General features: G+C 42.2%; 2 protein-coding genes across 2 annotated transcripts in view; both read right to left on the reverse strand.

Moving 5' to 3' along the window:
• The window catches only part of LOC148759197 (uncharacterized), a 160,375-nt gene that overhangs the window by 77,145 nt on the left and 71,426 nt on the right, over nt 1-11,804 (reverse strand). The gene's annotated exons all lie outside the window — the stretch shown is intronic.
• LOC148759199 (uncharacterized) overlaps nt 1-11,804 on the reverse strand; it is a 41,989-nt gene that overhangs the window by 25,800 nt on the left and 4,385 nt on the right. The window contains exons 2-3 of the mRNA XM_088793601.1: nt 6,888-6,999; nt 1,506-1,625 (exon numbers count right to left, since the gene is read on the reverse strand). Of these exons, the coding sequence (XP_088649727.1) occupies nt 1,506-1,535 (30 nt within the window). The 5' untranslated portion in view covers nt 1,536-1,625; nt 6,888-6,999. The remainder of the gene's footprint in view (nt 1-1,505; nt 1,626-6,887; nt 7,000-11,804) is intronic.

An 11,804-nucleotide genomic window follows, 5' to 3' on the forward strand; every position in this document is an offset into this window, starting at 1 on the left:
ACAAGAAAATGTCCGAGGAAAATATGGTAAATGACTCCTGAACGAGAATATTGGAAAAGCAAAATGAGCCAGGTGAGACAGGTGTAGTCATCCTGAAATGACTCTCATGGGATAAACAGTAATTCTCTTTTTACAGACCCAGAAGACCATGAGACAGGCTGAGGGAATTTTCAGTGATTTCTACGCCACAATCTTTCTTTCACCTGTAAATGAAATTGATGAAAGTGATTGACCGCCACTCTTATTCCTGAAATACAGTGCTACAAGACTGTTCCATGATGGAGATTATTCATTTATACATAAATAAAAAGTAGAAGGAAACTGAAGCACAGAACAAAGTTCTCTTGTGCACACCCACACACATGAACTTGTATCTGTGTGTCCAGCAGATTGTGCGTGCCCACCCACCCCGCAATGGGGACGGTTAGCCTGCCACCCCTGTGCTCTGTCTTCCCTCTCAGCCATCCTCAGCATGTCACTCTTTTGCAGGCCAGTTCTCCTCATTGTCACAAGCGGGTGTAACACTTGCCAGAGCAGTCAGATACAACAGCATGGAGGGGAGGAGAAGGACTATTATCCCATGTGCCTCTACAAAGAGTGAAATACGTGCTCTGGTGTTCATTGCTGCTTTATTTATGGTGGCCAAGACATGGAAACACCCAAAGTGTCCTTCGATAGATGATTGGATAAAGAAGTTGTGATATATATACACAATGGAATACTATTGGGCCGTAAGAAACGAGGAAATAGTGCCATTTGTGACAACATGGAGGGATCTTGAGATTCTTATGCTAAGCGAAATAAATTACAGAGAAAAAGTCGAGAACTATTTCATTTCACTGATATGTGGGATATAAAACTAAAGAAACAAAGAAACAAGACAAAGAAACAAAAACTCATAGACACAGACAATAGTTTAGTGGTTACAAGAGGGTAAGGAGGGAGAGAGGTGGTAGATGAGTGTAAGCAGGGTCAAATATATGGTAATGGAAGGACAACCGACTCTGGGTGGTGGACACACAATGTGACACGAGTATATTGTAGGACAGAATTGTACTTGAAACCTATGTACTTTTACTAACCATTGGCATCCCAATACATTTTAATTAAAAAATCAAAAAAGGGACTCAGAAGACTTCTGACATTTCTCTGGGTGAAAATGCCCACATCTGATTCAGTAACTGACACGATAAACTGGATCACAATGACTGGCATGGATCACATGGAATTTCTTCCTGGGACATGGATAGTGTGACCTCTCTCAAGTCCCATGGGTTAGGGCTGGACAGTAGGACACAATAAATGCTCCGCCTCAGGAGAAAAGGTGGGACCAACTCTTAGGAACACAAGGATTTTCCTTCTGGTAATATTTCTTGAAACTTCGTTCTCTATGCTTCCCGTTGTGTAGGGAACAACACCCACTGCATTTCTCCAAAGCCAACCTTGGATAATATTGACTGTCCTGTAATATACTCTCTCTGTTCTTGGCATAGTATGGACCTTACCTGAAGTTGTCCTGAATTAACTTTTTCCATTCATTGTTATTCTTCATCTATAGAGGAAATAAAGTGAAGGCGACAATCTATTTCTTCTGGGAAATTAGTTTTTTGTACGCACAGCCTCCCCTGAAAGAACACACACAATAGCCTGTTACATGCCCTCTCACGTGTACCATGAAGCTTTCTGCTGGCCACTTCACCGGACTCTCAAGACATCCCAAATCTAACAGTAATTACACACAGTTTCCTTGTAGATAGAAAAATGTTATAGGGCCATGTAAGGAATCTCTCCTCTTACACATATCTCTTCAGTTACTATTGTGTTTTTCTGCTTGGGACTAGAGGCGTAAAAATTAATAAAAACAGACGTAATTCATGACCTTGTGGAATTGAGTCTAGCAGGAAAGACAGACATTCACCAATCATAACAAGCAAATGAAAAATTATAACCATGATCAGTGCCAAGAAGGAGAGAAGCAAGAGAAGTCAGAACGGGTGCCATGAGGACGTGAAGCTTAAGCTTTTATTGTAGGAAGACAGCAGCCAACTGTGTAAGTAGTAGAGGGGTAGGAGCATGATCCAGACAGAAGGAATAGCATGGGAGAAGGTTCTGTGACAAGAGAGAATGGCACAGCCTGAAAAAGGCCAAAGAGGTGGGAGCATAGAAAGAAAGGTGCGGGAGGTGGTGCTGGGAAAGCCAGCATCTGAGATGGAAGCCAGATCACGCAGGCCCGGGTCACTCACAGTTCGAATTTTAGTCTTTCTCCTATGTGTAGAGGGCAATTTCTGAAATGTCTTATCTAGGGGATGGCACGATCAGATTAGCATTTGAAAGGGTTATTCTGCCCAGTAGAGATCATCCTGGAGGCAGCAAAGCCAGTTTTCAGGCTAATGCAATATACCACATGAGAGACGTTGCTATCTTAGACTAGGGTGGAAACCGAGGGAAGCGAAGAATTCAGAAGAGAGTCCGGACGTAAGACATAGCCAGAATTCCGTGATGGATTGGGTGAGAGGTAAGGTAGCAGGGCCTGGTGAATGGTGGTGCCCATTAACGAAAATGGAACATAGAAATAGGACTGGGTTTGGAGGTAGATGAACAAGTTTGAGAACTGCTGAGCTGAAGGAATCTCTGAGACAGCCAAGTGCACATGTCAAGAAACTAACTGGATCTATAGATCAGGAAGGACTCAGAGGATTAAAACGGAGACATCTATTTATGACTCAACTTCACATAGGTGATAATTTAAACTTTGGGCATAGGTGAGATAAACCAGAGCAAAGAGTAAATTCAGTGGCTGGGAAGCGGGATACACGTCTGCAGATGGGACCGAGAGGTAGCCAGAGAGGAAGTGAGGAAACAAGGTGAGGGCTGGGTCATAGAAGGCAAGGAAAGAGAGAATGGTTCGAAAGGAAGCCAGTGACCCGCTGCCCTGAATGATGCTAAGACCTCAAGGAGAATGAGGCCTGGACAGTGTGCACTGGATTTTACTGCAGGGACGTAACTGGTGACTTCACTGAAAGGTGTTGACAATAGGCGGAGGCGAGATGGAAACGGGTTAGGCAGTAAGTGGGTGGTGAGGCAGTGGATGCTGTGAGTCCTAATAAGTTTTGAAGGAGTTTGGAGGTGGAGGGGAGGGATATAGTAGGGTAGCGGGGGCAGTGTGAGAGCGCCAAGAATACTCACTTTTAATGGGAGACTCTTGAACATATTTAAAAGCTAAAGCGAGGATTCAGTTGGAAGTACAGACTAAAGTTACGAAATAGAGAACAGGCTGTTGCTACTGTAAAGACCTAGAGAAAGAACAGGAAGATGGGATCCAAAACACAAGTGGAGGGATTGGCCGTTGAGGAAAAGACCTGTCTAAGCTGGGAAGGACGGAAGGAGAGACTTGATATAGTGGGAGGAGTCCAGCAGGTGGGGGCCAGAATCCAGCAGCCCTGGAAGCCAGGCCACCTGTGGATTATTCAGCTGAATGAGAAATGCATTTCTAAGTCCTTTGGACCACATATTCTAACACCTGTAAATTAAGCAGAAAAATAACATTATAACAAACATGCTTAATCTGATGTCATCTCATCATTTTCAGGCATTGTCCCAAACTCACTATCAGGGGTCAGTTTCAGAATGACAAAACTGACACAAAAGGATTTCACAATTTTGATTTGTTTTAAAACCAGACCACAGAAAATGTGATCATAAATATTTGGCCAAATGCTATTTTGTAGTCAATTGGAGAAATCTAAATTCCATTTGTAGGATAACTAGAAAAGCCAGCAGGAGGGCAGTGAGATGCAATCTGTTTTGATAATTGGCCTTGGCCATCCAATTTCAGAAATGCATTCGAAATCTGCTAACAAACACATAAAGCCTGATCCAAAGCTTGCCAATAAATTCCTAGTATTTATTGTTTCTTACTGCGTGGCCTGTGAATAACTGGAGTCGTGTTGCTCTTTCCTTTTCACAAAAAAAGAAATCTGAGGAGTCTTTGTGAGAAAAGGTTAATCAAAGGGCCACTATATGTGGTTCTGAATTTGAAACTTACCCTGTAATCGAACATTCGTGAGTAAAATTACTGCAGCATCCACTTTATTCGTTAGCGTCATGCCTCCCAAATTGAAGCCTTTGTACAAGTAATGCAAATCAGAAAACTTATTCCACTTGTGGGTTATTATTTAATGCAGTGACCCTAGTTTTATAGAGTGTGACTCCATATTTGAGGGAAGGTTATAACCAACTCTCACCCTACAGCTTGTAATCTTAAAAAGAGAAAATGTCAAAGTTGAAAAAGCAATGTGACAAATTTTTAAAAATGGGAAACTGAGGCCATCTTGTAGTTATGGAGAATTAAAAATAAAAACTTTATCTCACATTTTTTTAACACACATTAAAGACTCATGGCCGAACCAGGCCCAGTTGGAATAACTGTTACCCTATGTTCTGCAACAACCATGTGGAGCCTCCTTGTTCCTCCCTTAAAATACTGTTAATGTGCAGATAATTCCTTGACATCAGACTCCTTTCAACCAGGAAATTCCAATTTCCTGAAAAAAATGTTTCTGTGGTTATAATTTGATTTTCGAATCGGAGGCAGACCTTAATTTCCGGTGCTAAGGAATACTTTCATGGAAAATGAGCTCTAAATCATCTTTTGAGGCATTAACAGCAAATGTCTTTGAGAGATGCTCCAGAGCCCCAGAAACAGGATGTCACTTGAGTTTTGAGACCGTGTAAGTGCAGGTTCACTTCCAGAAAACAGTGCTGTAGGAGGAGGTGTCAAACGCCTTCTTACCAGAAATTTCTGGATTGATCAAAGAAATGAGATCAACAGGAGCCAAGATGCCACCCAAATGGCCCACATTTTGTAGAGGAGACTGAAGGAAAATGCCAAGAGCTGAGTCATATGCATCCTTGCTGTGATTACAAAATGCTGCCATGGAAGCAGAAGCAGTCCTTTCTCTACGTTCTAGACTCAGTCGGCTACACCACAGGCAGATCAGTTCTTGAAGATTAGAGGAATCTCCCCATAAGCGATGATATTTGGGTGATATGCATTCATACTGTCAGACCAGACCTCTTAGTCTAAATTGATATAGTGATTTAATGATTTATATTTAAACTTGATAATGTACATCTACATTTAATAGGAAACACTTCCTTACTCTACAGGAATTAAAAATAAACATACCCGTTGGCACTAATTGCCTGAGGAAATTATTGATTGAAAGGATGGCAATAAAAGTAGGAGAGGACTTGGAGGATGGTTGTGGAGTTGGCCACAACAAGGACAGAGAGAAAAAGATGAAGAAGGAGAGAGTCAGGGAAGGAAGAGAAAATGAGAGAGTGAGAACGTATTACAGTAGATAAGGGTAAAATACTGTGCAATGATTGTATGTGGCTGAGCAAAATAAAAGAGTAATAACCATAGAAGCCACCATTTGTTGTCCACTCACCATATGCCAGGCAGAATGTCGCGCCCTGATTGTGCATCATTTTATGTGATCGTTTTTGAAAAAAGAAAAAGAAAATTATGTGGTGGAGGCAGATGGCTCAGCTGGTTAGAGCACAAGCTCTGAACAACACGGTTGCCGGTTCGATTCCCACACGCGCCAGTGAGTTGTGCCCTCCACAACTAGATTGAAGACAATGAGCTGCACTGAGCTTCCTCCAGAGGGGCGGCTGGATGGCTCAGTTGGTTAGAGAGTGAGCTCTCAACAACAAGATTGCTGGTTCCATTCCCGCATGGGATGGTGGCTGCACCCCCTGCAATGAAACAGCCACTGGACTTGGAGCTGAACTGCACCCTCCACAACTAGATTGAAGGACAATCACTTGGAACTGATGGGCCCTGGAGAAACACACTGTTCCCCAATATTACCCAATAAAACAAAAAATTTTTTAAAAATTATTTTTAAAAAAAGAAAAAGAAAATTAGGTGAGCTTCCCCAAACTGCCAGAATTGGATGGCTTAGATAGGATTTTATCATAGAATTTTTCTCTTTCTTCAAAAATCTAGATCTCACATTTAATATGTGTGCCATTCTTCTTCCTCAGTACCTGGCATGGTGCCATTCATTGACTGAATATGTCAGGCACATTTTTAAAGAAGAGGCTGAAATATTTATAAAACTAGATACTACATGGCCATGTTAGTAGAGATTCTTGAAATCACAAGTGAGTTAAGTGAATTGAAAAAGGAGACACAGGTGAGTGGGGGGGCTTTGCCCGGGGTTGGGAAGGTAGAAACAAGTGTTCTCTAGAGTTCTCTGGGGGAAGGTAGGGACTCACCTCTCCAGCTCGTCTAGGAACCTGGCTAGAAAGGTGGCACAAAACTTCAGCTGGCACTGTTTCCAGCCTATGCTGCTGGGTCCTGCCCTTCCAGTTTACTGGAAGGTTTGTGTGTGTTCTGGATCAAAATCTGCTATTCCATTTCTGCCTTATTCTCTGTATCTCAAATGTCATTTATAGTTTTAGGACTTTCTGGGTTGGTTTGGTTTAATTCTTAACCACATAATTTTTGAATGCTGACCTGCTTAAGACCCTATTTTGTGTGAATATAAATAAAAGGAGTCAGACCACTCTAGAAAGAAAGAGAGAGAGAGAGAGTGAGAGAGAGAGAGAGAGAGAGAGAGAGAGGAGTGAGGAGCAGGTCTTCCATGCTGAAGCTAGAAACAGGTCCAATCTCCTATCACAAACCTTGCATCAAATTAAGTTACTACACCAGGAATGAAAAACTAACTCACTTTGCAGAACATATGCACAGCAGCAGCAAATGGGGGGAATTCTGGAAATCCCCACTTAGTGTGGGCAGCTCAGGGAACAGAAAGGGCATACTAGGTTGCCAGCCTGTTTCCCAGCTTCTTGGAGGTACAGAGTGCAAAACCTACCCTGGAAGAGCTGCCAAGTTTATCCTCCACCTTGGCCCAAGGAGAAAACACTGAAGGGCCACATTCTAAGCACCATCGGCACACACTGGCAATAGCAGCAGCAAAGATTCAGCTAAGGGAGAAAAAACAGGGATTTTTTATTTGACATTTTAATGTTTCTGTAATCTAGCTGCTTAATAAATCCAACAGCAAACAAAACTTTCTGTCTTGGAAGATAAGTGATAATATAACGACCATTTCCTGTATGTCTGCCCTTCCTTCTGAATAGACGAGTTATCTTGTGCTACTTTTAAAAAATGTATTCCCAATGAGGGTCTCTGTTTCTCTAACATCCTCAAAAGATTACTCAATGAGGTGTCACCAGCATACAACTGTGGTATATACATTTACCATAGTGAAGAAATATTTGTTATAAGAACTGTCCTTCCGTACTAATTAGTGCATTATCAATCCAAAGAAATTAAAGTCCCAAATGCTAACTTAAGAGTCTAAAACCATTCTCCTGGACTTCTCATCGTGCCAGTTTCAATCAGATGAACTGTCCATGTCTGCATCCCTATGGCAGCTGCAGCCAGGAGTGGGTGCAGTTCAGGGCCTTGCAACTGTGTGTGTTCACTGCTAAGCAGCTCAGGAGCTTTATGATTCAAACAAGTTTTGATTCAAAACAACTGCATGACAATTGTTTTCCACACTTACACATTTTTAGAAAAACAAACAATCCCCAACTCCTAGTATGGTTATCCCAATCATAATTATGTTCCAAAACCCAGTATTTAGTGTAATCAAAGGACATAATAGAGACTCAGAAGTATTATTTATATATATATATGTATATATACACACACACACACACATACACACACACACACACACACACACACAAACACACACACACTTTACTAGTGTGCTGGTCAACCAAGACGCTTGTTTGGGGTCTATGATCACGACCCTGAACATCAATTAGCATCTCACGCCCATGTTCATACCATCATTATGTGTCATAGTGCCCAAATGGAAAAACAATCCATGCCCATCAACTGACAAATGGATAGACAAATGCAGTATATGCACACAGTGGAATATTATTCAGCTGTTCTAAGGAATCTGTAATGCTACACATTACAATAAGGATACAAATTGAAAACACGATGCTAAGGGAAATCATCTAGTCATAAAAAGCCACACCCTGTATGGTTCCATATACGTGAAATGTCCAGAAGAGACAAATCTTCTGCAGAAAAAAAGAGTATTAAAGGTTGTCAGGGAGTTGGGGAGAGGAGAATTGGAACTCCACTCAGCAGGCATCCTGCCTCTCCTCCCCTCTAACTTGCTGGGGCCCAGTCACCTTTCTGATCTAGTAACAATGAAAGCACCACCCCTTTCCTGAAACCCTCTGTGACAGCAGGTAGACCACCCACATCTCACTCCCCTGACCTATGGAGCTCAATTCCCTCTCACATCTATTGAGTCTGACCCTCCAAATTTCAACCATTATCATGAGGAAACCTTTCACTTCCTCCAGCGAAATCAACCTGAATTTCTTTACTCTGTTATTATTCTATTGCACCTATTCTTATAACAAGGCTGAAGCACACTTTTAGTGTGTCCTCCTAAGAACAGCTGATTCCTTGAGGATGAACCCTCCAGGCATGGGCTTTCTGAATTGCTTTTGGGGGCATCGGGCTATGGAAGCTTCATTGAGGTGATTTTCTATTATCCTTCAAACCAAGAAAATGTGTGCTTTTTGTTTTCATAATAAGGCTCAGATCTTTTTCTTTGTTGTTAATAAAATTCTACTACCTTTCTATGGTCAAAGCCATACTTTCAGTCTCAGATGTCACATCAATGATCAGTGTGTATCTAAATAAACAAATCTAGAGCCAACTTGAAACTACAAAGTGGGGAGTGACTCTTAAAAGCCTGTTGATATACCCATGGGTCGGCCCCTCCAGACATTGCCCCCTTGCGTGTTCTTTCAGTTCAAAACACCACCAAAAGGGAACAACCTGTATTCACAGTTTAAAGCTAACTTATACACTAGTTGTTTGCCTCACTCACGGAATTTATTGCACTAAATGTCTGGCCTGCACACGTGGTTGAAAATTCAGATTGTAAAAGCAGCAATAATTATCCTCCTGTCCTTATAAGTGAATCCATGCTCCGGCTGCACTTGTTACCTAGGCCCCGATGGCACACCGTCTGCAGAGACCCAGTGAAGCTTGTTAAACAGGAGTGCAGTTCAAGATAAAACTGCAGTCATCCAAATTCTAAAGCCAGCCCTCTGGGCACCGTGAACGAACACCAGCAGGAAAGACCAGCACGTGTCACAGCATCTGGCTGCATAATGACCACCACTTCCCCGGGCTCAGTGTGGCCAGGAATTACAGTGGTCACCAAGGTCAAAATACACAGCCTAAGACGGAAAGCGTTTGCAGGGGTCATGGGAGGTCAGAAAGAAAACAAAAGTCTCCACGATCACGGGGCACAAATAGGCCATTGCAAACTTGTCAGGGCATGAATCCCAATGGCCTGGCACTACAATAGCTCCAATCTCTGAATATTACTTTGTTCCTGATTCATGAACCAAAGCAAAGAATAAAACCTTAAAAGCAACCAAAGATTGTGGGGACAGGGGCAGGGTGTGGAATAGATTATGTTCAAAAAACGAACAGTTGGAGAACCAATTACTCAACAGCAATTATGGAAGCCAAAGTGCAACAGAATGTCATCTTCCATATCATCAAAGACACTAAGTACCAACGTGGAATTCTCTACGAAGTGAAAATATGTGCCAACACTCAGACAAAATAAAAACAGAGATTCACCACCAGGCATTTCTCACTGATGAAAATTCTAAGGGATGTTGTCGTGCGGGGCAGCCTGCAGGGTCTCTGCTCCCGCTCCCCACATAAGAACGCAGGAAGTGGCTATGCCAAAAAAGAACACCCACGGAGCCACAGGTAGGGGAGTCATACCACTATAGTCTCTGGTGGCTTGATTCACACGACGTGCAACCTGCTGTCCGCTTTTCTGCCTACTGACCGACTTCCTCTTGCTAGCTGCAATCTGCCGTGCTAACTGCAATCCGCTCTTGCTCCTTCAGCCACCATCTTCTTGCTAGCCCCCATTTGCTGCTAGCGTAGCCACAGCAGTTATATTAGTGGCCAATGGCTCACTGGGTACAGCTGATGGCCAACTAGCCACAGCTGATGGCCATGCAATCACAGTTGATGGCCATTTACTACCTGAGCCAGCACCTTTCCATGTGAGGCCGAGAGCCTGGAAACTGCACTCCTGGCTCTGTCCCCACAGATGTAGTGTGGATTGCAGATTGCAGAGAAGAGGATTGCTAGCAAGTGAGATTGTTTGGCAGAGATATGTGGATGGCAGGTTGCGGATAGCGTGGTTCCTGCTTCCTGTGTCTCCAACCCAGCCGCCAGTGAGACTATAGTGGTATGACTCCCTTAGCTATGGCTCCATGGGTGTTCCTTTTTGGCCTCACCATGTCCTCCGTTCTTATGTGGGGAGTGGGGCTGAGACCCCGTGTGACTCCCTGCATGATACAAGACCAAGGCATTTGCACATTCAGTGTCTGGTGAGGGCCCACTTCCTGGTCCATGGACACCGGTCTTCTTGCTGTGACACATGGCAGAGGGGCAAGGGCTCTCTCTTAGGCCTTTTATAAGGGCACTCGTCCCATTCATGAGAGCTCCATCCTCACGACCTAATCATCTCCCAAAGGCTCTGTTTCCAAAGACTTTCACGTGGGGCATCAGGACTTCACCTATGAATGTCAGGGGGACATGACATGAGCATTCAGCCTATGGCAGAGCCCTTCACGGTTCGTGGCCATGTGCGCTCACTCAGGATGGCTGAGACTTCAGGAGGCAGCCAAGGGAGCCTCTCACTTCCTGGAGCAGGGCTCTTCTTCTTTTAAAGGTTTTCAGCTGATGAAATCAGGCTCACTCAGATTCATTCCCCTTTTGATTGACTCACAATGATCTGAGTTACTTACATGTGCAAAATTCCTTTACTTTTTGCCACATTCTGAGCGTTAGAGGCAAGGGACAGATCCTGCTCATTCTCAATGGGAAAGGATTATGAAAGGTGAGCACAGCAAAAGGCAGATGTTATGAACTGACCTGAGGGTCTCTTCCTTCAGTTGTGTGAAGGAAGTTTTCTGAGTTTTATCATGCTTATTTTGAATCTGTTGAGAAGAAAATTTTTTAAAAATTTGTCATGTGAATTATATTGTTTGTTTGCATTAAATGATTCGGAAGGCAATTTAAATGTGAAAAAACCTGAAGTTTAAAATATTCATCATCATCAATATGGATTGAAATAAATCAGAATTATGAAAATATTTTGAATCATCTCATCTGACTGTTCCAAAAAGGGAATTAATTTTAAATTTTACAAATTGAACAATATGACTTAATAATCTAAGAGTATGGTGCAATTTTTAAACCACCCTTTTTATTTACTACCTAATAGTCTCGTTTTATATCAACTGGTCTTAAAAATAAAATGATTTTCCAGAAAGAATGATTCTCACAGATTAACTGAGTGATAATAATGATGGGAACTGAAATATTAAAAAAGAGAAGCAAATACCACCTTAGTTCCCAAAATCTAAAAATAAAAATGTAACTGCTCTTAACGGGAGTAGAGGAATGACATACAATATGTATATCAAAAATGTAATTTGCAGTGAAATGAATTAAGGCATGTTAAAAATCAATGAATTAACCTGTAAAAATAAATTTAAAATTTTTTTTCCAGTACATCGTGCCTTGCACAGTCTTCAATATCCCAGAATTTTTAGTGTTCTGCTTCACGCTTTTCCACCTCATTCGTGACTATATGAATTTTGAGGTTTAATAATTTTTATCTCCACTTCTTTTTATTCTCTAGTTT

This window comes from Rhinolophus sinicus, chromosome 1 (assembly GCF_057876585.1).
Source record: "Rhinolophus sinicus isolate RSI-liver-muscle chromosome 1, RSI-T2T, whole genome shotgun sequence".
In the NCBI taxonomy this organism is placed as follows: domain Eukaryota; kingdom Metazoa; phylum Chordata; class Mammalia; order Chiroptera; family Rhinolophidae; genus Rhinolophus; species Rhinolophus sinicus.